Source organism: Aythya ferina (genome assembly GCF_964211825.1).
Source record: "Aythya ferina genome assembly, chromosome: 2".
NCBI lineage: Eukaryota > Metazoa > Chordata > Aves > Anseriformes > Anatidae > Aythya > Aythya ferina.
Genome location: NC_140297.1, coordinates 86,586,175 through 86,611,102, shown reverse-complemented (window position 1 = coordinate 86,611,102; position 24,928 = coordinate 86,586,175). Strand labels below are relative to the sequence as shown.

The 24,928-nt window shown below is 38.2% G+C and overlaps 1 protein-coding gene across 3 annotated transcripts in view; it reads left to right on the top strand.

Moving 5' to 3' along the window:
• The window catches only part of ADCY2 (adenylate cyclase 2), a 202,890-nt gene that overhangs the window by 65,799 nt on the left and 112,163 nt on the right, over positions 1-24,928 (top strand). For 2 of the 3 annotated variants that reach the window (XM_084510129.1, XM_084510130.1), the window contains exon 3: positions 3,084-3,245. In XM_084510129.1, coding sequence (XP_084366255.1) covers positions 3,084-3,245 — 162 coding nt within the window. Of the gene's footprint in view, positions 1-3,083; positions 3,246-13,252; positions 13,345-24,928 lie in introns of those variants that run through there. The other variant, XM_084510131.1, reaches the window with a different exon arrangement.

The following is a 24,928-nucleotide window of genomic DNA, read 5'->3' as shown; positions in this document are numbered from 1 at the left end:
CACCAAATGCACACATGCAGTGACACACTTTGGCAACTGTGCTTTAGCTTTTGGTTGGCTGTGAAGTAGTCAGGCAGTTGGACTTGATCTTTGAAGGTCCCTTCCAACTGAATCCTATTCTGTTCTGTTCTGTTCTGTTCTGTTCTGTTCTGTTCTGTTCTGTTCTATTCTATTCTACTCTACTCTACTCTACTCTACTCTACTCTAACTCTTGCAGTGGAATAGTCAGGTCCTTCAGAGCTTGGCATTGCTGTGTTTTAATGTCTATAACAGCAATTTTTCTGAAAATTCTTGCAAAAAGATCATGAAAAACGTCAAAGGCTTCTATGCATTTTGCAGATGATGACTCAGTCCAGAAAGCCTGCCTATTTCCACCTGAAGAACCACCTTACATAGAAGCCTTTGAGTATCACCTCCTATAGTAATAAGCTTAAATACAGTGACTTGAGAAATACATGGTGTGTTCCCAAGCTTTATGTACTACTTATGTCTGCTCTGCAGATGAAGGGTAGAAGCATTATATTTCCGGGTACCCACGGAGAATATTCTTGAGCCATGGTGAAATCAAAAGGGAGCCTTTGTGATAAATGGAGCTCTTAAGTCCTTGGGTCATTAGACCATTACTGGAAATAGAGAAAAGGGGTCACCAAGAGTCAAGAACTATCAACGAGAACAATTCCCATGTGCATTTCAGTGTCTTAGCAAGCCAAAGATGGCAGGTATCTCTTCTGCTCTGCCACAGCATTTTCATACCCTAATTTCAAGATTGTGCACTGGCTGCTTTCCGATGCACATTAAGCATCTGGTGTTTATCTATATGAAAATATAAGAATTAACAGATCAATTTGTCGTCAAGAGTTCTCTAGCCTGGTTCCAGTCCAGCTAAGCCTTTTTAATGTTGAGTAACTGAGAATTTGAGGTCTGAATGTGTAGTGTCAAGTGGGGTTGAAACTTCTGAAAAGTCTCCGTATTCGTATTTGTGGAAGGTTAAAATTCTCCATTTATTTTAACCATAGAAAGTAATGGAGTGCCTTACAGAAAGGGTAGTTGTTGGTAGCAGTATTACAAATGTGTGGCTGACACAGTGTTATTCTAGGTACCAAGATGAATACCACTAGAAATATTGCAATATACCAAAATATTTTCCTGTGCTTAGCAGTCTGTTTTATGTTGAAATTGAAAAACAACGGCATCATATTATACCTTAAATCCACTAATGAGTTTTAGTTTATACCTAGCATATACCTCACAAGTCAGATGGATTGTTTAGTCTGGCAATACAGCCAAGCCATATTCAAGTACATAAAATATGCAAGCCCTGCTTTTTGGAAACAATCCAGTTAGAGAAGGATAATTTTTTATTTTCTAATCACGAAGTTCTCACAAATATGTAAATGACTTCTGCCCCCAAGTCGATTAGAAAGCTAAACATGGAAACAATGCAACCTTGTTTCCATGAAAAGTCCCTGGGACTTGGAGGCATTTGAAATACAAATCCATCTCCCAGGACTAGGATTCTTCTTCAAACCATTTTTTTTTTTTAACAGGAAACATGTCTGAGGCAGCGGGTCTTATATGCCTGTAAGGTTTTTTTCCCTCTGGTATCCAGCCATGTTATGTCCATATTACAGGATCTTTCACTTCCATTCTTACCACCTAACTCATTCAGCCTGTTCGCCTACGCTGCTGCCTGTTTTTGTGACATAGAAGAAAATGAGATTGCTTTTAACATGATTTGTTTTCAGCAAAATCACATTTGCTGTTACTTATGTTTGTCGTAACTTTCAGTACATGTGCTTATGAATTGTTTTATTATTTGGTCTGTTACTGCTCCAGGAATTGAAGCTAAACAGGAATTGAAGCTAAGGAGTTATTAACTCCTTAGCTTTTCTTTTTCCCAGCCTTTCAAAGGCATATTCTGTGCTTCCTTCTTCCAGCCTGCCAGAACTTTCTGCATCTTCCCCAATTTTCAGATTATCAGTTAGCTCTCTCAGTATCCCAGATGATTTTTACCAAGCCAGGATACTTCGAAAACACCATGCTTACATAATCCTCTTCTTACCCAGACCAAGTTTTTAGGCTCTTTTTCTTTGCTGTTAGTTTCATTAGTATCTGATCACGGTTAAAGCTTTAAGGAAGACTGAAACTGAAGAGATGTCAAATGCTTCTGTTTCCTTGTGCTGTCAGCTGATAGTCTGGCTGACACATTTCCAAAACGGTCTACTACGGTATGCAAAATCTGTCTCCCAAATCCACTTATTCTTTCTCCATATGTGGTGGACCTTGGAATGTATACATATCATCAAATACGTAATCTTTTCTATGTGTAATGAAGGAATACCTTTTCCTGATACAGTTTGGGTTGTGTATTTGGAGAGTTTGTTCCCTACAGTGTGGATACCAGTATCTTTTTCTAGGAAGCTAACTGTAAATTCTGCTTATGGGCTGTGATTGTGTGAAGTTACTTTTCATGTCCAAATAAACGTTGTGTTTTTATTGAATTTGACATACATCATCTATATGCACATGAGGTATAATCTTGTTAAACAAGAATGCTTGTCTCAATTTTGGCTTTTTATATAATCTAACATTTTATTAAATTGTAAATTTTTAGTGCATCAAGATGAATGAAATTTCTCTGTATTGCAATTCCTTAGACCCTGGAGTGGAGTGATTTGGCAAATGAATTATTTTGTAAGGCAGCTTACCATCAGAAACCACTAGTCGCAGGGGAGCTACACTCTAAGTGTACACAGGGTGGTTAATAAAATTAAACTTTGAAAACATAAATTTAAAGTTAAATTTGAAATGCTAAATAAATTGGAGCACTGTGAAGTTCTTGAACCAGTAAGTGGTATCTTGAAACTGCACTTCTTAAATTAAATATAATGCAATTTTTCCAATACTTTCTTAAATTAATTCTTCCTAAATCAATTTTCTGCAGTGGCTAACAGTAACTTTCCTATAAGAAAAAAAGATAAGTAACTTTATGCCGATGATGTTCAAAATGAAATGCTACTTTTTAAATATTATTCAAGAGTGAATTTGACATGCTTTTTTTTTTGTCTTGCTGTCTTGCACAGGTGTCATTTTTCTTGTTCATTATTTTCGTGGTGTATACCATGCTGCCCTTCAACATGAGGGACGCTATAGTTGCCAGCGTCTTGACCTCTGCGTCTCATACGATTGTGCTGAGCGTCTGTCTGTCGGGTACAGCTGTTGTAAAGGAACACTTGGTTTGGCAGGTAGGTGCTTTTTGGAATTAATGATTAATTGCACGCTGAATATCCTGGTAAATGAGACCACAAGTTTCTCAACTGGGGCTTGGCTGTATAAATTTATGTCTCTCTTCATTTCTGAATTGCCACAGACTTAATTCATCGTTAGTCATTTTCTAATCACGGGGGTGTCAGTAATGTAATGTCTTGCTGAAACCGACCTGAAGTGATAGAATCTATAGCCACACAATGCTTACCAGTGTTAAAACTGACATTGATCAAAAAAGTATGTGATGCAACCATTTTCTAGTAGGTGCATTACCACTCAGCTCTGTATATATGCTCTGTGTGTGTATGCTCTCCTTGCTTGCTTGCTGCTCTCCTCACCTCATCAAAGACTAACTTCTAAGACAAAGGAATTTTCCAGGTAGCAGTGTTATCTTTTACTCAAAAATGCACTGAGCAGCGAAAATGCTTGACCCATGAATGCTTGACCCTGTGGTCAGCTGGGTTACCTTTCTTGTTGGAAAGAGATTGTCCTCTCGAAGTCTGATGTAGGACTTGTCCTAATTTTGTAATTCTCAGCCTTTTATAGGAATTTTACAGCCTCGTCCTGGCTGGGCCCACTGATTGAAGAGGACAGGCTGGCTGCAGACACCATGGCATTTAGAGAATGCACCGGTGTTTGCAGTTGGGTTTTGGCTTGTAACTAAACTCTGATACTTGTACTACAGGACATGCCACAGACAAATATTTAAAAAAAAAATCCTAATAGTAGGTTTTTTTTTTTTTTTTTTTTTTTTTTTTTTTTTTTTTTTCCCTCCCTGTTCTGCAGAAGAACTTTCAAATGGTGAAGTACAACAGTTTTTATTGTGGTACTGTGGTGACCCTAGCTGTCATTACTGGAAATCTCTATTTTAAGGAAAAAAACAGATTTCATTTTGAAAAGCATATACGTGCTCTTTTCTATCTTTGTGTCATTTTAGGGAAAAGGAATTCTTTTAACTTTTGCATCAAAATGGCACCGAAGCTTAGAAGTAAATGCATTTTTATAAACATATCAGTAGAACAAGAAAACCATTCAAGTTACTTCAGCCTTATTCAAAAAAACACTGTGTCTCAGAGCATAACTTCAAAACTGCAGTGATTTTACAAAAGTTGTGCTTTGTAAGTTATTCAGGGAAATGCATTTTATTTCCAGACATAGCTGCAGACCCGTGTTATCTGAAGTATTGAAACTGAAGTCTGAAAAACAATAGATGTTCTAAGATGTAGTTTTCGATAGAAATTTTCAAATGGTGAGATATGTGGTTTTACTTTTCTTCTCCTGATTTGGGTTAGTTGTGTGCTTGTTGCTGAGGCTGCTGAATTGTGCTGTATGTTAAACAAGAACCATGGTGACCATGGTTGATAATTGTAGTGGAATAAATCAAGGAGGATGTTATTTCATGTTGACCTATGGGCTTTGTTTAGGGCATAGAAATGTATTAATAAGTTGGCAGCTTCTTCCCTAAAATGTTTTGGTATGGTGTTGCTCTTGGGAACATTTCTTTATTTTCCTGTCTATCGTTCTAGCCCATTAAAATTCGGTACAACTGAAACTGGACTTTCAGAGATGTTACTTTTTAGACACAGTATGTCTCCAGAATCAAAAGAAGTAAATTATGGGCTCTGTTGTACAATTAATGTCTTTTATCTCTTCTGCAACTTCCAGTATCATTTGGAAAGAGTGGAAGTCTTTGAGCGGTTTGTAAATTTGTTAAGAATATTTAATTTCCAGAATGTTATTAATTTTCTATTCCCTCTTTGCAAAACGTATGAAATGTTCTGAATATTTTGGCAGTTACTGAAGGTACTGAGCACACCACGTTCTCATGGATGTGTGGCAGGGATGGAGTGCTGCACCACAGCTCATTGTGCCCTCTGGACTCTTTTAGATTACTGTTGTTTATACTTTGGAGTATAAGCAGAAAAATGTTTGTTTTGTGTTCTTTGTGTTTGAAATCTGGACCACAAACAAAGGATTGCGTTAGCGATACTGATTATATTAAAAACGGAAATAACATGTTTGTCAATGATGCACCTCAGGTTGGTATAGGATAAGTGTGTGTAATTTCTAAAAAACAGAAATGGGGTATGGTTATTTAAAAGGGTCATGCTGTTGAATCTTTTTCTTTTGGGGGTGGGAGGGGAGAAGAATTTTGTGAGGCCTGAAATGAAGTTCTTTCACAGAGCTCAGTCACTACAGCACAGAGATGAGAAAATAGCAGTAGACTGAGTTTTGAAAGCTTAAAAAAATCATTCAAAGTTGAGTAAATCCATGGTTTGGGAGATACATTCAGATTTTACAAATATATATATATTATGATTTCAGGGCTACTGGTTCATCTCAGGAAAGCAGAAGAAAAATCCATAATGCTGTTAGCCATGAATTGTGCATTTTCTTTCTGGCAGGATTTTTTATTTTTTCCACAGGTAGAAAACTAGTAGCACACATTTAAGAAGCAGAAAGTAGTATAAAAAATCTGCTGGTGGGTAAACAACAGATATTATAGCATATGTGTCATGTATATATGGCATATATCCTTCTGTAGAGACCGCATGCATTTCCTTTATAACTACTTTCTTTGTATTGGAAGACTGATTAATTTCCTTGGAGCTTTCTGTTCTCTTGGCTGAACAAACTCAGTTCTTTCAGTCTTTGTATAGCAACTTCTGCCTTCTAATCCATTTGGTAGCCCTCTGCCCGACCCCCTCCAATTTTTTAGCGTCTCGCAGTGACTCTGGTTGGTATCCCATAGCATTTTGAAAGTTAAGCATACCTTCAGTCCGTCAGCAGAGAAAAACTGATGTTCAGAAGTACATGTATGTTCTTATGTTGAGCTTAGGCAGACCCTATTTTGCTGGGTTTGCTGCTCTAAAGTTTTACACCTAAAATTGCTTCATTATAGCTGAAGTACTTAGCATGCTTTTGATTATCCAGTGCTGGTAGCAGTCAGAGGTATTGAGGTAAAAGGCTCCTGCTGAGGTAAATAATTCTTCAATACTCTCTGCTGGTTGCATGAGCTAGTTTCTGCTTGGCCCATGCATGTCTTTTGGGGAGGAAGGATCATCCTTAGTGTAAAAATTGTCCATGATGGAGATCTTCCACAAGCCTTGACTTCTTTGTCCACGGTTGTTGACTGCTGGTGTTAAAATCATGTTCCTCTTTACTGGTAGGAATTTGTCTAGCCTTTTCATCTAGCTTTCATCTGTTAGAATGGGCAGACCCAGTAGTACCCAATTTCTTTTTCTCCCATGAGAGTATTTCTAGACTACCCTGAATTCAGTTCATAACCTTTTATGTTAGTAAAATAAATGGGTTGCCTGCTTTTATACTAGCTCAGCCTTGCATCACTTTCTCAGCTTTTCTCTGAGTCCTTTCTTGTGCTTTGCCAGCATCTTCCTTGCCACGTGGATGTTAGCCCTAGAGAAACATGCCAGGAGAAGCTGCAGTGGTGCCAAATGCTAATCGGGGACTCAGTCCACAAAGAGATTAGTGTGCTGTGGTGCTCAGCACAGAGACACGGGTTCTGCCATAAAACACCCAGCTAGCCTCCCCAGAGCTGAATGCACAGCAGTGGGATCTGTGACAGGGAGGAGGAAAAAAAGAGTCCTGTGTTCCAGCCTCAACTTACAAAAAAAAACCAACTGTGTATGTATGTTTTTTTCTATTGACAATTTTAATCCTAGCCCTATCTAGTCCAGGACTCTGCTCCCTCTTTCCACATGAACATCCTACTACTATGCAGGGAAGCTGTAACATGGAGTTCCTGCTGGCACCCTCATGATTAGGACCGCTGCAGGAGAACACACCTCTAGTTGTGCCATTAAGGCATTTGGCTCAGAAGACTTAAGCAACTTAACATCCCTTCCAGTTACTGCTGGAATGAGAAGTATTTCACTGCCATCCCTTGTTACAAACACATAACCTGTTTCTCCCCAAACCAGAGCAGATTCTAATCACATACTTGTGGGTTTCCTTCTTTATTAACTGCCCAGCTGTTCTGATCTTGGAATGGGCTGATACTATCAATAGAGGTCATTTCAATAAGTTAAAAATAAGCAAAACAATATCCTTAAATGTACTAGAAGGTTCCACTTTTCTTTTTCCCTATGTTATATATGAGGGGTGTGATTTTTTTTTATTTTAGTCTTTAAAAAAAAATGTTTTTACTCTCTCAGCAAACAAAGTTGTCGCTTTTGTAATCTTTTTTCACTAGCTAGCCTAAATATTTTCCAAACCTTGTCTAAATTGCTACAAACTGTCACTCAAGTCTTTTTCTTTAAACAAGTGTTCCTTACTTTTTATTTTTTTGGCAGCTCCTGGCAGCATTGTAGAAGTGGTCCCTACTAAAGGCGCAAATTTGTAACAGCATGCATATGTACATGTGTATATATACAAATTATTTTGGACGCTGTTCAAGAATGCATACAGCAAAAAGAAACAAATTGTAATAATTTTTATATGATTTTTGTTTGATTTTTGCTTCTGCTGTCAGCTCCTTTCTCTTAGCGTGGATAAACTCTAAGATAATGCCGAATGAAAATTTTGTTAATTTCAAGAACATTTGAATTGGGAAATTCCAAGGCCACATACACAATGTCATGTGCATTTACCATCATCTGGGCTGAGGTGACCTATTATGACATGGATTGTATCTTCTGTGCTAAGGACAACTAAAGATGAACCTACTACCCTAGTCTTATGTGGTTTGCTGGTGTGTGTATGCTAACTAGAATTCCAAAGGATGTTTTCTGTTTGATTCCTGATACACAAACTTTCAGGATATTTTTTTTCAAGCTTTGTAGTGACTAAGAAATTGGTATTATTATTTTTTAAATAAAGTTAAATTCCTTTTTTCTACCTTTTTTTCCCTCCTGAATAGGACACAGGAATTGATTTTTGTGGCAGGTTTGGCTAGTCAGCAGTCTGCTGTTAGGGTCCTAGTGCTTGGCTTATGAAGTGTTAAAGCCTCAGAGAGCTTTTAGGAGGAGTCCTCCCTTGAACTAACCCCCACCCGTGTAGCTGCCTCTGCCAGTCTGAGAGACCACAGTGGCTTATGCAATCCTGGCCCAGAAACCCACCAGCAGTGTGATTCTTCTGGCTTGTGTTTTGTGTCTTCTGTCTCTTTCCTATTTTCTGGCACTGCCAGTGGTTTTCCACCGTGTCAGTTTTCTTCTGAATTTTAAAAAATAAGACCTGCTGGGTGTCATCTGTCTGGACAAGTCACGTGCCTTTTCAAGGGAAACTGGTTAGTCTGATATGAACTGTATTGTGCAAAACTCTGCTGCAGTTTATCCTGTTTAAAGTATAAACTTTCATGTTTTTCATGATTTTTTCCTTCAAAGATTGTTCAGAAGTCTCACATACCACTGAAGTGGGGCTGACAGGCCTGTAATTGTTAAGACCCCTGTGTTCTGAATGCAGCATCAGATTTGGTGTCCTTTCATCATGTATTTAAGTCATGCACTGATGGACCTTTTGCAACAACTCACTACCTCTGACAGAGTGCCCCTTCTTACCCTGTCCTGCAAACCATGATTGCTGTGGGGAGGCTGACTGCAGTAGGCAGACACAAACCCAGACAGCACCAGCAGCTTCATCCTGCTCCCCTCTCTGGCTGGACAGGGTGGAGGTCCCACTAGTGACAATACACAGGCACGCACATACATGTACGAGGTGGGTCCCCCCTTAGCGAGTGGGGCCTGGGCAGGATGTCCCTTCTGCTGAGTCCTTCATTTGGGCTCCCACCTGCCTCTGTGCTCCTCTGGGCCTCTGGAGGTGGGCTGCTGGCTGCTGGGATGGTCCTAGCAGTGAGGGGGTGTTATTCAAGCCATCTGTCTGTGCTCCTCTGTCTGTGTGCAGCTTTCTGTTGCTTAACCTGTCAATAATTGCATGATTATTTCTAGCTAGATTCATGAGCTGATGCTTAACAGGTGTTTTGCAATTCATACTTCTGTGAAATCTCTAAAGGAACCATTCTTTATCTAAATTATAAATATTTACATTAATCTATTCAGAGTTAATAGCACTTCTAATTCTTTTCTGTCTTATCAGCTCCTAGAAAAAAAAAAATAGACAGTATCAGACGGTAGACTAAATTTTCAAATATAGGAAACTAATATGGCATCTGTAATATACATCTAGATGTTCTGATCAACGTGCATCACATAGGCCTATCTGTTGTGTTTAGAGCACCAATTTAGACTCATTTGTTAACCAAGCATATTTAATAGATGATGATATTTAGAACAAATGATTTATGTAAAATTATGAGCGGAATGCCAGCAAAATGCAATTACAAAGCATCAGTATTGACTGGCTAAAAAAGAAGAAAATGTTACATAACCAAAAGACTTAGAAACAGAATTGAAGTTGGTTTATGCTGTTGTTATGTAGATAGAAGAAAAAAAAATGTTCAGAAGAAAAGGATGGAAAGAAAGGCAGTGTCTTTAAGTACGTGCATTATTATATAACCTCTGTGGCTGTAAAGCTACACAGTGAAAGCTTAAAGCACATAGGAATGTTAGTAATCTGAATGGCTAAAAGCTGTGGGTTGAATTTATCCTACAGTACAATTCAGCCTGGAATGCCATTTGTTGAAAGAGCTGGGGAATAGCAGTTCATGAAGGTAATGCAGGTTAACTCTTGCTTTCACCTGCAGATACACAAATGGAGTTGCTGTTATCACTGCAGAAGAGGCAGACTGCAGTGACTGCTACTGAAGGGGGAGGCTGTACTTCTTGGAGCAGCAGCTACTGCTGTTGTGTCCCCCACACCCCCCTACCTTTCTCCCTTCACTTTTCCCACCCCAGCAGCGGTCTGGCTCACCAAGTTGTGCAGCAGCTGCAAAACAGTTCCAGAGATGGATGCTGTGCCTTGTATAGCATGATACAGTAGGCATATTTTTATGATTGCACATGTGTTTCTTTGCCCTTGATTCTATGCTTAAATCTAGGCAGGTATTGAAATACCAGCTGCTGCTATAGTTTTTAATTTATTTTTACAATCTGCAGATGTACTTTGGATTTCACTTGTTCAAGGCAGTTTAGATATGCTTATGAAGAGCCCACTTGCCTAGGAGAGTATAGATATGTAGGAGAATGTGCAATTTCCTTTCATAGTATTCAAGCATTAACAAGGAGAATGTGAACATCTTCCGAAAGGATGTAAAGAGGAGACCTGCAATACTTAACATGAAAGAAAAATAAAAAAGGCTGAGATATGCAATGCCATAGTGAAGTGAGACCATATGCAAAGAAGTATAGTTTAGTTTTTCAAAAGCAGTTTATACCTGCAGCCCCAAATCAGCATGTTAGAAATGCATAGAAAATAGTTCTGGTGAGATGTGTAGGAAACCATCAAAGCACCAAAGATAAATAATACATGCCTACCTTTTCTAAAATCATGAAAATATCTCCAGTTAGCACTGATTCTCAAGCTTTCCTGGAAGGGTCAGATTGCCTTTTCGTGTCCACTTCATTTAAGTTGGTATTTGTATCAGCAATAAATTTCATCTGTACTTTTATTTACCACTCATATACTACTATAGCTCACATTTCTTGTCCTAAAAGTTACAATTTTACAAGTTACAATAAAAAGCAGTTTTAATTTTCCAGTATATAAATTTATTCGATCGAGAAGACTGCAATCTTTTAGTATCTTAACTAAGTTATAAAATGTCCATGTTAGAAGACTCACTTCTGAGGCTGTTACAGCTCCATAAAGGTAAGCCAGTGTAACAGATAATTGGAAATTCCAGTACGTTTAATCTGGAACAGAAAGCAGTGTGCTTTACCAGTTGTACTTGCCTCTCTTGCGTTATAGTGCTATTGCAGCACCTATATTCTCACCATACTGAATGACTTTTGCAAGGGAGTTGTATGCTGTATCCTTTTGAGGATGACGTTAAAGTAAATAGCTTTAATCAGTGAAAAGGTAATACTACACATTCATAATCTCGTCATAGAGTCCTTCCAGATAGCTTTTCTAAAGATTCTTTAATTCCTTTAATTAAATTAGGTTTGCTGTTTTCTTTCCATTTTCACAGACATTGTGTATCTTTTTTGGTTATGTAGTACCTTTATGGCTTGGTATTCTGTGTCCAATTCAATGTGAATTACTTCTTACTGCAGCTGAAGCATAAAATTCTGAGATACTCACTCTAGACATGATGCCTCCTCACTTTATGTACTCATAGGGTTGTTATCTATCCCTACACATTAGTTTCAAGAATTCAGTAGTGGAAAAATGCCTTTCACTGTCAAGATGTGGATACATTTCTCTTCGATGTCAGCCAGTTTTAGTGCAAAATAAAGTAAGAAGGATCAGGGGCACAAACACCTTTTGTTGTGAGTGTGGTGAATCAGAATTCAGCTGACATGCTGCTCTCCCCAGAAGACTGACTTCCTGAAGTTGTATAGTTTAGTCCTCCATCTATTTGGAGATGCCTGGAACAGGATGTGGTCTTCTTATTTTTCCTCTGATCCCCTGCAGCCCCCTGCTCCTCTGCTGCTGGTTAGGCAGGAGGATCCCTCCTTCCAGTCACCTTCCAAGAACTCGCCCTCCTATGCATTCCTGCAAATCCCCACTTATGCAAATCCTTGGATAGAACCCACTTCCCCCACCCTACTTTTATATTTTGGTCCTCAGTCTGTTGCAGTAAAGCTCTGGCTATGGAGCTACCTGGCTTTTAATTAACTACAGCATCCAAGTGCCAGTGTTGTAGGTAGGCACTATGGAAACAAGAAGTGGAACCTGTTCATGCTCCAATAAAACAAGGCTGGCTCACATTTATATGCCAGAACTCCCACCCCTTCTTCCTTCCCAAAACGGTGGCCAGATCTCAACTTTCTCCAAATAATTCCTGATCTTTTCCCTAAGATGTCATGGCTCAAGGAAAATGTTGGTTGGCCCAGATGAAAACTGTGCTAGTGAACAAGGTGACAGCCATACAGCAGTGATGGTCACAGTGCTCAAAACCATGTTCTAGCCTTGTTTTGTCTACCGGTAGATATACAGCTGGAGGGCATAATCTGCAACCCAAAAGTACTTCTTGCTGCTTCCCAGGAGTTTTCCACTGTTTCTTACAGAGCATGTTCTTTCCCTCCTCAGGTTACTCCTATTACTGCACACCAAATGAATGACATCAGTGTTTGTTCTGTATGGATCTGAGTTCAGTGAACCACGTCTGTCCCAGTAATAGCTTCTCACTAGTTATATATGTTAAATCATACATCTCTGCTGTCAGTTTAGACAGGTTCTCAGTATACTAAGGATTTTATCCTACACATTTGCTGCAAGTATCAGCAGCATGAACTCTGTTAGCTCTATTGGTTTCTGGGTGGGACAGCATTAGTTATAGCTGATGTTTGACTTCTTCGCAGTTACTGCTTTTGTTCTATGTTTGTACCTTAATACCAGTTGTACAGAAACATCATACTCTGTTGTTTATCAGACATAGCTATGTTCATGAATGTATTTTCAGTTTTAATCTTGTATTTTGGTTTCTCTATCACTTTAAGGAAGTATTTTCTCACAGGTGAGTAGCAGTCTATCAGCTCTGAAACCCCAAGAACACAGGCTCAAAGTAAATATGCTCTGCACCAAGTCCATAAGCTTTATGGATTCAGACTGCATGGAAAAAATTATGCTGCTTTTGAGTCCAGCTTGTCCCTAGAAACACAGAACTGAATTTGCAGAGCTATGTCTGAACCTTAGGTGAACTCCAGTATCTTTGGATATTGGATATATAATAGCACATCTAATCCACAACCCTCTATGCTATTTTAAGAGAAAACTAGAATTATTGACATCAAAACAGCGTGGGTCTTCAGAAGATTAAAGCACTTATAGATGCACATAGCTAAGAGAGACTGAAAGGTGGCCAGTAATTACTGACTGGTAATTACAGCCTCACCAAGGCAAGAAAAACCTGAACTAAATCACCCTAAGTGATCCCAACTGATGCTTATTGTCAGTGCTGCAGAAGGAGGCAGGCACCCTCGCACATCCTAACCAATCTGACCTGGAGAAGATTTTCTCCTTGATTGTTAAGCAAGAATAATTGGTTCTGCTGATCCTGTAAGTAGGAAGGTCTTCATGCATGTAAAAGATAAGTTGGGCATCATTCTTGCTCCTGTCTTTTCTTTAGTTGTTGCTACTTTAAAAAACAAAAAGAAGAATTTAAAAGTTCATCTGACCATTTTTAAACTGTAAGAAATAATCCCATGTAAGTGAGTAGGTAAAACTGGGAAATGTGACATTTAGGGTTCCTTAACATAGAAGTGCTGTTGTCTTTTGGAAGTCCAAAATGAGTTTTGCTTAGAAGAAATAAAAAGGAGGCTGGGTTTACTTAATTTTTTTTCAAAGATCTACCTCTGGTTAATCTTTGTTTTGAATACTATTTTGCTCCTTATGGCCTTAGTTCAGCAAGGGCTCTATTACAGCAACATTTATTCATCCATACCACTGCAGGCTTTGGTAGCCATATTTACCAGAATTATTTGCTATGCTTTGTTGCATGAGAGAGCCTCAGACCTCAAATGTACGTATGAGGTGTGCAGAAATTCTGTTTAGTCTGTAGGTGGTGAGACCTCAGATTCTGCCAGAGGTCTTCTGGGGTTCTACTGATGGCTTCTGGATGCTGGCAGTGTCTGGTCTTTGCATACAAATACAGGTACTCCTTCAGAGAGAGATGCTTTGGATGTTCATACACTGCTTGGCCTGTGGAAAGAATCATCATTAAAATCTGGTATGTGGAAGGAATAGCCCATAGTGACAGCAAGAAACACGGCCAGGTTGCCCGCCTGCTCCAGACAATTTCTGTGTGGGACAGAAACAGGAAGAAGATGGTGTATTTCCAGTGTGATGCCAGAAGAGGCTGTTGCTGTAGTGATAGCGTCCTCTGGGCTTAACTGGGTCTTGAAGTGGTGGCATTTCATTGGAGCTCCTCTGCGCTAGCATGCTCTTTAGGTCTGCTCACTTGTCATGTTAATTGACTTTATAGCATCAAATCCACTCAGGTTGGTCAAAACCTTTAGGACTTCTGTTTGACTTTTTTCTTCTTTTTAGTAAAATAAACATAGGAAACATTCTTGGAAGTCTTAAAAGAGTAGTAATTGTCATAATGCAAAAAAAAAAAAAAAAAGACAAGCGATAAAAAAGGACAAGAGGGTTGAGAAGAAAACAGATGAAAGTTGTCTGTGCGAAAATGATGACATAACCATAAAGGCTAATAAGGAAGAAAGGTGAAATTCTGAAAAATTAGTGGGTAGATAATGCTATTCTGCCTGCACTATCAAGTGTGCCTTAGAGTTTGCTCTAAAATTTTGCTGCTTTTGTAGCTTAGTCTTCAGTGCAGACACCTTGTATTCTGTTAGCCAGCAGTTTAGACATTGAATATTTTCCTTGGGTTTTTGGTTAACTCACTCACCTTGGTTTAGTTTATTGCTGCTGCACTGGTGACCTCTGAGGGCAGAGATAATTTCTTCTCTGCTGTTATTGGTATTGACTGTGTCACTTCGTAGTCTCTTGTTCATGCTATGCACATCCTCTTCGTACTATTCAGTTATTTTCTCCCTGCTACATCATTTCAGCTTCCATTGAACTGCATCAGCTAAAAATATTCCTGAATCAAATCCTCAGGTTCCTCATGAGCAGGACTGGCCTTGCTGGGACAGTGAGAGAACAGACAGCAATCTCTGCTCATTTCTTTGTAATGTTCTGAATTCTCACTGGATTTACCTGTGTTGACAGTCCTGGGCCTTGTCAACAAACTTTAATTTTCTGTGGAGTTAGACTGAAAGTAAAAATCCCACTTAGCAGCACCCCTTTCCTCAGCAGAATGATGGAGTTCCAGGCAACTATGATAGTATTAAAGTTGAAAAGAATTGGGATAAGCATAAAAATGCAGCTCTATAATTACTAGACTGACATGTTTCTTGTTAGCTAAGAAATGCCACAGGTAGTCATTGTGGGAGTGCACAGAGGCAGGGGCTGTGTATCAGAGGGAAAGGCTTGCTTTATGTAAACTGCCAGAGCAGAAAACTTTGTTCCTCAAGAGATAATGAGTATCCATGCAGGTGGTTGTGTACCTTTTTCCTCTTCCTGAGTGTTGAAATAAATATAAGGATAAAGTGAGTGCAGAGTGTTGAGTCAATGCAGAGAGGTCACTATAATTTTCTTTATATGAAGGCACAGATTAAACTAATAAAGCTTCTGAAAAGGGATCTACAATAATGGATGCTGTTTCCATCCTTAATATGACTGACAGAGTTCCTTCCATTCTCATTTTATAATTGGTGTCGCCTATTACTTAGTCTGTGGCAACAGTACTAGGATGATAGCAGTGTCCAGACTGTCATTAATGTTAGGAACAATTTGAATGATTTGATATGAGGCATAATGGGGTGTCTTAAGGAGTTGAGGAGCTAAGAAATAAAGCAAGAGTTGGAAAATTGGAAAATCCATGATTGCTTATCTAGACACTTAAATACTTCAGGGTGATGCTTCTGTGTATCTGCAATGTTCTTTCACAGTTTGAGTGGACATGCAGTGCTTGCAGTTAAGTTAGCTTCTTTTATGCTATGGAAAGTCAATCTTCCCTTCTTAAGAACTGTGCTGGCCTTCATGTTGATAGTTCTGAAAGTGGAACCCTTTGAACCGAAGTTCCTCTTTGCTATGAACTAGCAAGTCAGAAGTCTCCGGCTTTATTTTAGCTTTCTGAATTTGTTTTTCTTGTAAACAGATGAAAGTTTTCTCCCATTTTTTCCTTCTGTTTTTCTCCCACAATGGTTTGTAATCCATTTTCAATTATTTTTGATGACTTTCTATTTCTTACAAGCCTGTTTCTCACCATTATTTCAGGTCTGGCAGGACTTTAAAAAAAAAAAATAAAAATCAAATTTAGGGGATGTTTTGTTGTTCTTGTCCTTCAGTATGCTACATCTTGTCTAAAGCTTCTTTTGGCAAGAGTTCAGCAGCTTAACTGCATTATACGAAACATCTTTTGCTGTGCTTCCAACCTTTCATCTGTATGCTTCATTCGAGTATCCCAAACATTTATACCTCAACAGCCTTAACAGTTGGACTCAGTTCACCCTCTACAGGCCATCTGTAACTTCATATTCTGTTGTCACGCTTCCGTGTCATCTCTTTCCCTGGCTGAAGGACTTACTTAGTGATCATTTGGAAGTCTCATTTAGAAGTCATTCTATACTTTTGATCTTCTTTGTTGCCTTTCTCTGCTCTGAAAGGAATTTCCTTTACATGATATGAAAGCAGAGTCTGTAAGATAGAAAATCCATTAATGCTCCACGGCATGCTTATTTAGTAAGGAAGTAGGTCACTGTAAATTCTGATGACCCTGAGTGAAGGTGAGGGCGGTGTTGAGCCTGATTCTCAAAACAAGTGGAAATTATCTGAATTGTCACTAGCAAGGAAATTAAAAGTCTGCCCTGAGAAGGACCAATGCAATTTTAAGGTGAAGAGTTAGTGTTTCAATTAAAAAAAATACACATTTTTATGTAGTACATGAAAGAGGCTTGAGATAACCATTTTGTATCAATTTAAGTGGAGATAAATATATTTGATTTTCATGCCAGAACTTAAAATGTTGAGGCCTGTTTCCATCAACAATAGTGGAGAAAAGAGTGACTGATTATACCATATTATGCTGAAACCTGAATGGTTGGGGTTGTGTCCACAGGGCTGTTGCTTATTTTTTGTGTGTGGTGTCTTGGTGGTTTTTTTTTTGTTTTTTTTTTTGGTTTGATTTTAATTTGAACAATGCCAGTTTAAGAGTTTAATTTTGTGTTTTGTTTTGGGCCCCTCACTACAAGCATGTTGAGTTGCTTGAGCACATGCAGAAAAGAGCAACAAACCTGGTGAAGGGACTAGAAAACAAGATTTATGAGGAGTGGCTGAGGGAATTGGGTTTCTTAGCTTCAGAGAAGAGATTGAGGGGAGACAACATTGCTCTCTACAACTACCTGAAGGGAGGTTTTGGAGAGGTGTGTGTGCTGGTCTTTTTTCTCAGGTAGCAAGTGATAGGACACAAGGAAACAGTCTCAGGTTGTGCTAGGGGAGGTTTAGATTGGACACTGGGAAAAGTGTCTTCACAGAGAGGGTGGTCAAGCATTTGAACAGGCTGCCTGGGAAAATGGTAGAGATGTTTTAGAGGCATGTGGACATGACACTAAAGGACATGGTTTAGTGATAGGATTTGGTAGGTCAGGTTGATTGTTGGACTTCGTGATCCTGAATGTCTTTTCTAACCTGGATGGTTCTATGATTTTTACATAGTTATCTTTCTGTACCTCTGAGATGTGAGAAATCAAAATCCATACTGGCAGGTAAAGTCTCCTTTCTAGACTAGGAGAAATAATTTAATATTCCTGATTATCCTAAGACAAATGTACTTCTCAGTAAAAAAAAAAAAAAATCTGCTCAAAAGAAATATAAATGGGCATGAAGTAAAAAAAAAAAAAAAAGACACCACATCTGACTGATAGTGCAATTACTGGCTTGTTAAGTGGATGGCAAAAGAAGGCATAGTAATTGTGTAGCTACTGATGAGAAAATTTTCAGAATGCATTATGTATATTTTGCCTCATCCCAACAAATTCAGTTCACAAAAGACTAGGAACAATGGTCAGCATCTCAAAGGGCTGCTACACTTCAAATTAGAGCCTTCTCTTAAGCATTAAAAACCGATCAAAGTAAAACCGTAGCATGTATGGCTTGAACGTCATGCTTTCATAGAATCACAGAATTGTCTAGGTTGGAAGAGACCTCAAGATCATCGAGTCCAACCTCTGACCTAACACTAACAAGTCCTCCACTAAACCATATCGCTAAGTTCAACATCTAAACATCTTTTAAAGACCTCCAGGGACGGTGACCCCACCACTTCCCTGGGCAGCCCATTCCAATGCCTAACAACCCTCTCAGTAAAGAAGTTCTTCCTAATATCCAACCTAAAACACCCCTGGCACAACTTCAGCCTGTTCCCCCTTGTCCTGGCACATGGGAGAATAGACCAACCCCCACCTCGCTACAGCCTCCTTTAATGTAATTTATAAAGAGCAATAAGTTTGCCCCTGAGCCTCCTTTTCTCCAGGCTGAACAAGCCCAGCTCCCTCAGCCAGTCCTCATAGGACTTGTTCTCCAGACCCCTCACCAGCTTTGTCGTCCTTCTCTGGACTCGCTCGAGCACCTTGATGTCCTTCTTGTAGTGAGGGGCCCAAAACTGAACACTTTCTTGAACTCAGACTTGCAGATATGTTCATATTATGGGCACCACCAGATAGTTCACAGTGTTTTTCAAGTAAAGATCATGATATAGTCTGAGGAATATATCAACATATTGGCTGTGATGATTTTTTTTGTTAGGTAAGGTACTTGTATGTATACATGTAATAGTGTATATATTGTGTAGATAAATACTTGTATTTTTCCCTGTTCCTAAACATGTAATTTAAGTAGCAAATCAAAAGCTCTGGACTTTATTTTGAGAAAAATACTTCCATACTATACTGTTGTGTTTCTGCTGTGGCTAGCAAGGTCTCCTTGTTAGGTTTCTGTCTAAGTTAAGTTTATGTTCAAGTATAATCCATTTTAGATTAGTGAGTCCAAATAGAATCAAGGACATCTCTATCACGGGACTTTTGTCCAAGTATGGAAGTTTTCACAACAGATTTCTTCATTAAAGGCTGCACTTCTCTATGAGTTAGGCAATAGAGTATCAGACTGAAGTTAAAACATAGATCACATAGGGAATGCAGAGTCCCTTCTGAAAGCCTGATTATCTGGAAGGGCAAGATAGTCTTAGACATGCAAATAGTGTATATACCTCCTGTATAGATTGATGGTATTGATACTCAGTTTTCTTGTATTGCCTTTTTTTTGGAGGGGGGGGAGAAGAGGGTTGCTGAGGTGAGGGACAGTGCTAAACCCTGATATACTTGAAAAAAACAATTTATTTAAAAAAAAAAAACAAAAACAGATATTTTTAATTAATCCTTCAGAAGTTAGTAATTCTCCTGCACTCCAACATTTACATAACTATGCTCTAGTAAGCTTTTGAAAAGAGAACAGCAAATATGATTAATATTCTATTGTGGCAGCCAGCTTTGCCTGTTTCATTGTTTTGGTTTGCCTTGTTTTTCCCTTTTCTTGTAGTGCTATACAGAATGAAATTAAAAGACATTCAGCAGAAGCTCTTCAGTTTTTTAAGGAGCTTGTTGAGCTGGATTAAAAAAAAAAAAAAAGCCAAAGCTGCATTCGGTTGCATAACTGTTTTCAACTTTGTGTTTTCTAACAAAAGAGAAGTGATAAGAGTTCATTAGTGTCAAGGTACAGTGTTTTGGGATTCAGAGGAGCTGACCTGTATCTCCGGCTTTCTCTCTTGAAGTCATATTGATTTATGTGAAGTGTCATTTTTGAAGTGTCATCTTTCTCTCAGTACCTCCGTTTCTTACATCTCTTTATTGATGGAATGCTGATTTTAATATTCATCTTCATACAGTTTGACCTTAAACCTGATATATAATGTTTGTAACATGATAATTTTGTATGAACTCATACCTGGAAGAGGTAAAGAAAGCTTTATATTTTGTCATATTCATTACATCTGTTAAGAGTATAGAAGAATATTGTGTATTTTTTTTTTATTATTTTTTATATGGTTCATAAAAGTCATCCTGCTTTCTTAAGGATTTCTAAAAATCAATGTAACTTAACAGGTTTCCTTACTGCAATTTTTGTTTGTCTCCTGCGCTGTGGGAGACTTAATTACTTTTCACCTGGAACAGGAGGTGCACTGTACCATCAGTATGAGCCTGGAAATCATTATAACTTGTCTAGTGCCAGAAAGTGCCTTAGCGTCCTAAGTGTGCTATCAGGCAGAAATAGAGTTTAATGTACAGATTAAAAAGCTAGAAGGAACTGTGACAATCACCCGGTCAAGCAGATCCCACAGATGCCCGTGAAAGCCTATCTTGCTCTCAGTTTTAGTGACACAAACTGACTCGCAGTCACAGGGTTTGGTGGATAAGCCGACCAACCAGTGGTGGGTCTTACAAAACCTTTGGAGGATGGGGCTTTTCTGTCATGCTAGCTGCACCTCAGTAGACTTAATTTTGAGAGAAGTTTTACTGACTTTCTCAAAAGCAAGGCTTAGGCTCCAGGTGGTTGAAACTGCTTCATGCAGAAAAACCTCAAGGAGAGAGAATGATTTGGCAGAAGGAAAAAGGGTGAGAGGAGTCAGAACAAAAGTCTTCTGAGTTGGTTGTTGCCAGATGTGACTGAGGTGTAAATAGGCTGTTTCAATTGAAATGAACTAGGACCAAATTTTCAAAGGTATCTGTGGGCCTAAAAGCTATTTTGGAAGATTATATTGGGTGCTTTGATCTCCATGTGAGCTAGGCACCTAGGCATCTTGAAAATCAATTTTCCATTTATCTTGCAATGAGTTGTGAGGTTTCAGGAGCTAGTGTGTTTAGAGTGGGACAAGGCTACTGTAGGCTGTGGTGTTCAGTAGGCCTTTTGGTCTGAAGACCGTTACACGAAGAGGCTGTTGGAGCTTTGAATACAAAGCTATGTAAAAATGATTGATAACCAGGTGAAGAAGATTAAGAAATAATCTTGGGCAGCAGCTTGCAAGTGTTGTTCAGATCAATATTATGTTCCTAACCTGACAATTCTTATATAGGTTGCTGGTTCCCCCTCCCTCCATGAAGTAAGTGATGTTGATTGCTTTTGACAAACTTTGAAGCAGCACAAAACAGGGGGGAAAATTGCGTCTACTCCTGTGTCATGGAGCTTCTAAAGAGCCTTTCTGTATCTGCTTTGACACAGTTACAGCCTTACTTTAAAATCCAGATTGATTTGTTTCTCTTAACATGGACGAAACTTGATTCTATCTTGTGAGCTGATTTTTCCTGTCAGAATTAAAGCTTGGAGATGTTTGCTGTGATCTAGGTCATGCTGACCTTAATTAAAGATGGGTTCACCATGTGTCAGGTAATGTTACAGACTATTTCAATAGTCCCCTATTGCAGTAGTTCTTTAAGAAATAAAAATAAAAAAAAATAAAACCCACAAAACTAGCAAATGCGCACAGCATAGGCAAGCTAAAAGACATGCAGTTAATTTGTTTCCAAAACATCTTTATTCAAATGCGATTTAAATTTCCTCAGTTATGGAAACATTTCCCATGATATGATTGAAGTTCCTGTAACTACCATAAACAGGCTAGATGAGAGATAATCTGGAGTATTTAATTTGTTTGTTTGTTGTTAACAATAATAGCAGGCATGTCTAGTCTAAAATTCAGTATGTGAAACTTAGTCATTTGCCACCTACTCTCCCTTTTGTGTATTTTTTTTCTGCAGTTCATGTATTACTGTTATGTGCAGCCTGTAATTTCTTCTTTGCCTGGTGACCTGCTCTGTTATAGGATCTGGGCAGGCTGCCTGGGGATCACATGAGGAAAGAGGGATAGTCTCTTCTGTAGGACGAGAGGAGAGTGTACAGTCCTTGTTGGATACCACATTGCTTAGCTACCCCGTCATACATCTGTACCCCCAAAACATGATGAAGAGTGAGATGGTTGGCAGCTCTGCATCTGGTTAATTACATTCAACTTTTCCTGTCATGGCTGCAAGGTCATTGATTTTCCTTGGGGGTTTGGAAAAAAAAAAAAAGACCTATGGAGAAAATGCCTTATTTGAGAGGCAGCATATGATACTCTTGCTATTTCATATCAAACTATTGAAACATGCTATCAAATGTTGACAGCATAAAAATGATTTGATTATGTTCAACAAAGTATTACTTCTGGGAGACGTTTAGACTCCCAGATTCATCTTACAGATACGTCTATAACTGTAATGCATTTCCTTAAAAACGTCTGTGACAGTTGGGTGGTTTTTATTACCACCTTGATCGGCATCGTGTTCCAGCCTGAGCACTGTCTGGTCCTACCACAAACTCTTTGAGGCAGTTGATTTACTCGTAATATTTCTCCAGTGTATGAGTAATACAGAAGCTAATGCAGTGAATGAAATCATTTCCTCACTTTAAAACTTCTTTCATTTTCTTCTGCCGTGAGATGATTTCTCTATAATTCTAATTTCTTTTTTCACTTAATACTATATACTTACTTGCACTAATTCTTCTATTCCTTTTATACTTCAGTTCTTAATTATCTATCTGATACTAGTCTGTAGTTGTGGTGAGAGACTAATTATTTCTTACATACATAGAGAAAATTTTAATGGACTTCCAGCTTCTCTGCTGCAGTTTATTTTTAGATGTTCTTAGCCATATAAAACAATAATGGGTTGGGTTGTGAGGTAGATTTTTTTTAAATTTGGATTTGAGTTTCCTACTGGTAGTTGTTCAGATATATACATTAAGTATTTTCAAGCTGACTATAAGCACGTTACTTAGGGGCTTTGGATTGAACATTAAATGAATGCTGTAAGATGAGTGGTGGTGGAGCGCCTCCCATTGGAAAACTCTCTGGATTTTGAGTACTTAGAAGATGGAAGCAAGCATGCAATTCTAGGAGGGTTTAACCCTCATCTTTAAAGAGGAAAGATACCTGGTTCTCTCCTAGGTTAATTTTGTTGGTCATTCCAAATGCTGAAACACCTACAAACTATGTGGTGTAAAAAGCAGCATTAAAACTTAAAAAAGGAATCCTTGCTAATTTTTCTACTTTATTTTTAACCTAATTTGTTACATAAATGAGGCTTGATGATTTTCAGTTCACTACCTGTTATTTCATCCTTCTTCTGGTAGCTTTTGAACCTATTGAGTCATTTCAGCAAAACTTGCCAAACTACGAAAAATGACATTGAAATATGTTCAGAGATGACTTATGTTTCATGAATAAATTTTATGAAGCCTGGTAGGTAACGTGGAAGAAATTTCATGCAGGCTTGTAGAAAGTACAGGAGAAATATCCTAGCGATACTCATGCTGAGGAAATGGGAGGAGAAATCTACTGTTACAGAATTAACTTGGCAGCATACTAGTCCCGTAAGTAAATATATATTACGCATTCTAGTCTTTTTTTTTAGATTTTTTTTTAGTGTGAGGAAGGTTAATTACTTGGATAAGGTTGAGGGTATCTTGAAAATCAGAAGTGTGACTCACAATTTCTGGGATAACACTTGAGATTTTAATTTGGATGAAAGTATCAGTTGTTTACAGGTTGTTTACAAGCCAAACTTGAAGCTACCTTTTAGTTTTACTTAAATGTACATCTGAATAAGTCTGTTGATTTGTTCCATTCTTTTCCAATTAATTGCATATTCAAATGTGTTCAAACAGTTTTAGTAGTAGAGAAATAAAATGATTCCTGATGCACATGGAAATATAAAATAACTCTAACTCTTTTCCCTGCAAGCAGAAAGGGGAGTGCAGTGCAGTGGTTGGTTTCTTCCTCCTGAGTGAAGAGAATGAGCTCTCTTCTGGAAAAAAAAAAAAAAAAAAAGAAAAAAAAAAAAAGTTATATATATATTTATATATATTATATATATTAAAAACATGAAGGCATTAATCAGTACATGATATTGATTGTGCATTACACAGAAGTGTTCTAAAGGGACCATAACTCTGATTCTTGTTTCTAGTCTATTTTTTTTTTTTTGATTCAGGAATTTGCAGTTTATGATCTATTTTCATCCACACTGGCATATAGATAGGCTCAGATACAAGTTCAGAGCTGAATAAAATAAATTCATCCCACAAAACAGCCTGCAGCGGTAAGAAATACTAATACGAAAAGGAGTATCTTGCTGATGCCCACAATGCTCTGATAGCAAAACCTAAAAGAATTATACATACAAATTAGAAGAAGGTACCATATAACAACAAGTTCGTAACTTAATGTTTTGTACAATGTCATTCCCGTCCACAAAGGGACTTTTTACTAAATTTACTGTAGTACTGAAGAATATGGAACACTTGCTGATACCTGGAATAAAAAATTCAAACAATTTTTTTGTGTTGATTCTCCATTGTTTCAATGAAATCCTAGCTTTTTTGTAATTGGGATATTTCTCATAGAATTGCAGGTTTTTTTATTTACAGATTTTTATGAAAATTATTTGAGGTTCTATTTAGTGTAAAGTACCCGAGGGTACTTGATTTTGTTTATTTTGTTCATCTGTAGTATGTTCTTACTGTGTTTCATGAGGATTTAAATATCTTTTACCTTTCAGAGTACTAAATAAGTCAGTCATCTAAGAATTTTTACTCTTGCTTCCTAAGGGAATGTATGCAATTGTCCATATTCTGTCTGTTCTTCAATCTGTCTAGTTCTGCACCCGAATAACTTTAATTCATAAACTTCCACCATCAGCTCTGAAGCAGAAACAGAAATCTGAAGGAACACTACATTCCTTTATGAAAAATGTGAACTTTGTCATGCCAGAGACCTTGCTTGAATTAGAGTTCTTGCTAAGACCAATGTAGGAAGATGGCAGTTTTTACCAAGCGTGACCAGGCAGCACCTGATCAGTAGTTCTAGGTCAGTTATAGCAGCCACTGGCCTGCGTGAGGAGTTGGAATTATTTCATAAATAAGGCAATAAAGGGGTAAAAGGATTCCTGTAGGAATCCAGACTTCATTTATTTTTCTACTCTCAAAACTG